General features: G+C 44.7%; 1 protein-coding gene across 1 annotated transcript in view; it reads right to left on the bottom strand.

The window, feature by feature from the left end:
* Positions 1-842: 842 nt before the first annotated feature.
* The window catches only part of TEKT1 (tektin 1), an 880,590-nt gene continuing 875,432 nt past the window's right edge, over positions 843-6,000 (bottom strand). Inside the window, exon 8 of the mRNA XM_069615027.1 lies at positions 843-1,146. Within this exon, the coding sequence (XP_069471128.1) occupies positions 987-1,146 (160 nt within the window). The 3' untranslated portion in view covers positions 843-986. The remainder of the gene's footprint in view (positions 1,147-6,000) is intronic.

Genomic DNA, 6,000 nt, shown 5'->3' with positions numbered 1-6,000 from the left:
AACTTGGGAGCACTTAAGCACACAGACAAGAGAGAGATTTGTGAAAGTGTCCCAAGACCAGAAAAAGACTTACAAACACTGAAACAGTCCTGACAATGTCATTTTGATTTAATAAGTGGCTTAACTTAAATCCCATTTCAGAGTATTCTTTATGATACCCCGTCACACCTTCCTGAGTGTTTCATCCTTCCATTAATTCAGGTAACATCTGCACAATCTATTTAAAGTGTTACTAAACAGAAACAATCTTAGTGACAAGCTCAACACAAAAACAGTTTAATACTGCTTATCCCTTTCAAGGCAGTCAACGTACATATTCATATACATAATAGCAATGCTTATCTGATGGTGCGAGTACAAAAGCAAGTAGTGGTAGTTCCAAGGCATGTGATGCCAATGGTTGGTAAAGGTTGAACCTGCTCCTTAGAACATATGTATTTGATTTCATAGCACAATTTATCTTTAAAGTGAGTGTTTTTCCTTGAACAATATATTTTTGTATGCAGATTTCAATTACAGCTTGGTGTGATTCAACCTTTTTTAGATATGTCATGTACAATCTCTTGGAACAACCCAAAGCACAATCTTAGTATCTTTAGTAACAATTCAAGGTAAACAGATCACCTATTTCAGTATTTAGAGCAGAGGGTTTTAATGTTTTCATCAGAACATGTAAATGCAGTATGACCAAAGTGCAGGCTTGCCTACACCACCAAGCTTAGATAAGGTGCAGGTGGGCCCATATGTGTCCTCCACACAGTAAATGTCCAAATCATGTTAAATTACATCCATGCTACAAAGACAAAATAAAGCCAAGAAAGAAAACACATGATGATGCATGATGATGACAAATATATTTTAATGAATATACACAGTCTGCGATTTGCTACCTTCTAATGACATTAATCTTTGAAAAGCTTTTCTTGTAAAGGTTTCAAATAAGGACATCAATGAATGCCAGTTAGGAGTGTTATTTCAGAAGCATTTCAGAAATTGTTGATAGAAATAGCTTCTCTAATTTGCATACACATTACTTCGTCTATGTACAGTGAATTTTCTTTGACCTTGATCTCCTCTTCCAGGGACAACTGGTTACGGACGAGGCCTCTTAACTCCGCCTCAGCATGTGCTAAAGTCTCCTGCAATCTACAAAAAAAAAGTAACATGAAAATCATGTCTGGGTAAAATACTCCATATCCAACAATGCCATTGCTTTTGTAAGTCTCCAGTGGACACTAAGGGCCTCTTTACAGAAATAGTGTTAATGTTAAACAAAAGTGGTAGAAAAAGTTACTCACCTGTAAATATAGTTCCCCAGCATTAGTATTTTAACAAAGCCAAGTGGACTTCACAGAGGAGGCAACTCATTAGTACAGTTCAACAAAAGGTTTATTGGGCTTTTTAACACAAAGGTGTGATAAGGCAAGGGTGCAGTAAGAAGATGAGCGAATAAACCGAAACAAAGCCCTCTTCATCCAAGGCCTCTTTCCGGCACCCAACAGTCTCTCTGGGTCTTTTTCTGATGGTCTCCAGGCACAAGTTGGTTGAAGCATATGTTGTATTCAATTCTGATGGGTCTGCCCCATGGTTACAAGATGGGTAGCATTCTTGAGACAGACCACGTACACTGTACAACTAATCTCAGACGGACTAGCATCCCCAGCATCTCCAGAAATGAGATGTGCCAGGAGTGACTATGTGCAGGGATCACTGATTTTTGAGGACTGGGCTCTAAGCCTGACCACTAACCCTCTGACTATATGCCTGCAAAACTCCTTGCCATTCCACTAGCTTGTTTCCCCTCCCACTCTTTCCAACTAATGACTAGATGGCTGTTGTCTCACTGTCAGTCTGTGGCTGGCCACCTGTCTCCAAGACCTCCCCACTCTCAATTCCTCCTTCTGTCGGCTTCTCCTTTCTTCATCCAGCAGCTTCCCCTTCGCATGGTGGTCCCTGCCACTGTCCCACTCTGTTTTCACTTCTCCTCTTTATTCCTCTTCCACTCCAACCTCTGTTTTCCCTTTCCTCTTGGATGCTCTCCAACCACTGACCTCTTCTCTTGCTTGATGTTCTCCTTCAGCCTCTGTCGTCTATCCTCTTGCATGACGTGTTCCTCCTTCAACCTCTTTTCTTTCCAGTTTCTCTGACTCCTTCACATACTGTGTATTTAAATCTCTTCCCACCTCCTATACCTCCTGCCTGCACCTTTAACCCTTCTTACACCTCACCTTGCACCATTACCTCTTTCCCCCTCCATCCCTTCTGCCACTTTAATTCAGTATCCACACCTTCTCTTGCACCTTTACCACCCATTAGTACCCGGCACCCTCTGTCCACGGGAAATACTACACATGGATTAGCTCTTTTCTGAGCCATACCAAATGGTATTCCCGTGAACGTACGAGCGTGCCGGCGTTTTTTCCTGGCGGGGGGCGTGGCAGACCCTTAGCCAATGAAGAGGCTCAAAACGGGGCAATCCCCGCTCCGAGCCTCCCCAAGGCTGGATGCTGCCTTCGTCCCCCGCCGGGGACTCAGGTAAGTTTATTTTTCCCTCCACCCCCCCTCCCCTGCAAACTATCCGCTCCCCGCCCTCCCAACCTCACTTACCTTCTTTTTTCTTTTTCTCGGGAGCAAACGCGCAGGGAACACTTCTGTTCCCAGCGCGTCCGCTCCCAATGGCCGCCATGGAAAGGGAAAATGGACAACATTTTTCCTTTCCCGGTGGCAGTGTTTCCGAACAGAAAAAAATGCCATTATTACCCTGGTCTAACGGGCCGGGGTTCTATTGGCTATAAGACCCTCGGCGGCAGGCCAATACCACCCACGCTACGCTCGGGCCTGTAACTACGGCCCAGGGGCATTACATGGGGAGGTATTGGCCCGCCGCCTCGGGTCTTATTGCCACAATCCTGCATCCTCAGCTGACTTTCCACCTCTACCTTTATTACTTGGTCAGGGCCACTCTCATTGCTTTATCTCAGGCCAGTCCCAAGGTCCCAGTCCTTCCCCATCCCACAAGCCTGTCAGGGCAGACCACAATCAAAACTCTAGGAATAACATTCAGAGTAGCATTAAGGCACCCCACCCAAAATGAGAAATCCTGTAGCTCACTTTAAACAAACCTCCACCTCCAGTATAGAGGAAGCTGCCTTTCCCTTTAAGGGAAAAGGTTTCCATTCACTACACAATGCTAACGGGTGTGGTAACTTTGTTAAAACTTCACCAAACTGGGGTGGTGGGGGTGTATCACAGGATAACCAGAGTCATAGAAGCATCGTCCCTCAGCAAAATGTTTCTCTGCCGAGAATACAATAGCTCAGAGACCATTCACTTAACCAAAGAGTGAAAAAAGCTTATCATCTCCATCACCAATGTCAAATTCACATGCTGGGAAAGTATAAACTCTCAGCACAGCACATGCAACACAAGGAAGGAACACAGGAGTACTGGTCTTCCAGATGGTGGCCAGGCCAGTGGCAGCCTTGGTCCCTAACTCTATGCTCAAAGCAGACAAAGGTGCTCTCAGGGAAGCTAGCCAAGTCCATGTCTCATTCAATTATCACTCACAGGTGCAGACGTAGTGAAATGTTCCCGAGTGGGAGGAGAGAACACAGTGTAAATGCTGCCAGTCACAGTTGCTGAGTTCAAGTTGTAGGAGTAGGAGGCTTGCATTTGGAGAAAAGTGCCGAGCACTGGACCAGCAGAGATGGAAGAGCATGGAGAGGTAACAGCAGTTGAGGAGTAGTTGGTTGCACTAATATGAAGGGGGATGTGTGTACAGCTAAAGTGAAGTAGGAAGTGGGTACAGCAAAGGTGAAAAAAAGGGAGTTGGTTTGAGATAAGGTGAAAACGGAGGTGGTTATAGCTTAGGGCAAGGAGGAGGTGTATAATGAAAGGGAAGGAGGCAGTGGCTACTGCTGAGGGAGAGAGATGAGGTTGTACACCTAAGGTGAAGTAGTCTGAGGTGATAATATCTGGAGGTAATGTTAGTAAGGCACTGGATGTGATAAGAGGAGGTACTGGTACTGGTTAGGAGGTGATGGTGAAAACAAATGGTTTCTGGTCCTTGGAAGAAGGCAGAGGTGGCAATAGTAGGAGGTGGCAACAATGCTAAGGAGGAGGAGATTATAGCACATGGGGTCCTGTGCCAGCCTGGTACCAGATGGATCTTTCCCTTTGGCCATCGGTTGGGTAACATTTAACAATTCAAAAAACTGCTGTAGTTACAGGTTTTATCGCAGAAGGGTCCACATCATCATTCTCAGATAGAAATATAGCATAGAACAAATCCAGTCTTGTAGTCTGCACAATTCTACCGCACTACAAGTGATGTTCAGGGGTGGGCTAAATGATCTTACCATATGAGAGACACAAGGTAGGGAGATTCAGCCATGCCCAGAAGGGGCTTTTATCCCAGGAGTGGCACAAGGAGGTGGGTTTCATCTCTGCCCAAAGGGCACGCTTGCCAAATTAGAGACATTAAGTGGAGAAATCTAGCCCTGCCAGAAGGTGCTCTTTTCACATGAGAGGGGGGAAACCTGAACAAAGATCTCTTTTGCAACATGGACTGAAGTCTATCAATTAACCGACCTGCACGACTTATGTGTAACCTTTCACCTCAACATTACCAAAACTCTTGATTTTATCACATCTTTGAAAAGGTAAATTATGATCCATTACACAAAAATTGCTGGATTGGAAATGTGGTGTAATACTGACAAGGGACGTGCACAGTCTAACAGAAGCTATGGGCAATGTAGCCATGAGAAAGGTTTGCTTTCTTAGGAATATGTTTAGAAAATGAACTCCAGGACCCAATTTCTTGCAGAGCTGAATGTTCCTTGAGTATATACCATTCCTGCATGCTTTACCTTTTATCTTTTGATCAAGGACGTCTGGACAGACAGTGCTTTGCTATTCTTTGATCTCTTGTAAAATTGAGTGAGGCGTTGGGAGTGAGCAGTCTGTGATTCACTGCACAGAACTTTGTATTTCGGAGTCGGTTGCTGGGAGGAGCATTGTAGGCAACATGCAGCTCTCCATAAAACAGACTGTTCATGGTCGGCCGTAAGTAAGGAACACAGGGCTGCATTTAGCGGTTCACGGTAAATGGTGAGCAAACTTTTCTGTCTTGCCTTACAATTATGTATGCCCTCCACAGTAAGGCGGTGTTTGACTTGGGTCATCTCCCAGATGCCCATGTAGGAGCAGCAATAGCCTAAAGCTCTGCCTGCGTCCCTTGCTCCATGCTCCAGATTTACCAGTCAGTATTAACCGCTGCTGCCTTGACTCCAGTTGAAGCTGGTAGTATCCAGACTCATGTGTCCCCTGTCCAGGCAGAACAATTGTAGAGAGAGGTGCGGGCGTTTGGCAATTAGTGAGTGACACCTCTATTTTGGTTTTAATGATGGATACAATGGGCTCTGTGTCGAATACCCCCAGGAGTCTCGAGCTGATGACAGAGGCTGATTGTAAATCCAATAATGGTGTGACTGACTTGGATAGGGATGAAGGGGAGCAGTTGCATTTTAACGAAATTCCCGCTTCCAGATTATCTCGCTCTCCTTTGCTGTATGCTTCCGACACATCCAAACTCTTTGAGCCTCCTGCTTTTTCTTATCACCCTTCATTCAGAGATACTGGACTTTTTTCCCAGCCTCCGGCATCTGCCGCTATTGATACTCTGTTGATCTTCTGTGCTCAGAATTTTCCTCTGACCTATTTGGTCAAATAATTTGAGTCTATCCATGACGATTTTAAGTTTCAAAACAAGTGCTGTCTAACGCAATGTTCAAGTACCATTTTATTGAAACTTTTATATTTGCAAATACGCATAAACGGTCAGAGATGCTTAATGCATTTCTAGTGAAACTCATGAGAGTTGTGGGCCTATGCCTACTTTGAAGGTTTTTACACCAGTTTAGGCTATTGTCAGTTTAGATCATAACTGGTCAAATAATCCTGGGGGGAATATGTGTAATGGGGGAACCTGGAGCGTCT

Source organism: Ambystoma mexicanum, chromosome 9, assembly GCF_040938575.1.
Source record: "Ambystoma mexicanum isolate Mex_15411 chromosome 9, UKY_AmexF1_1, whole genome shotgun sequence".
Lineage (NCBI taxonomy): Eukaryota > Metazoa > Chordata > Amphibia > Caudata > Ambystomatidae > Ambystoma > Ambystoma mexicanum.
This window is presented reverse-complemented; position numbering and strand designations above follow the sequence as displayed.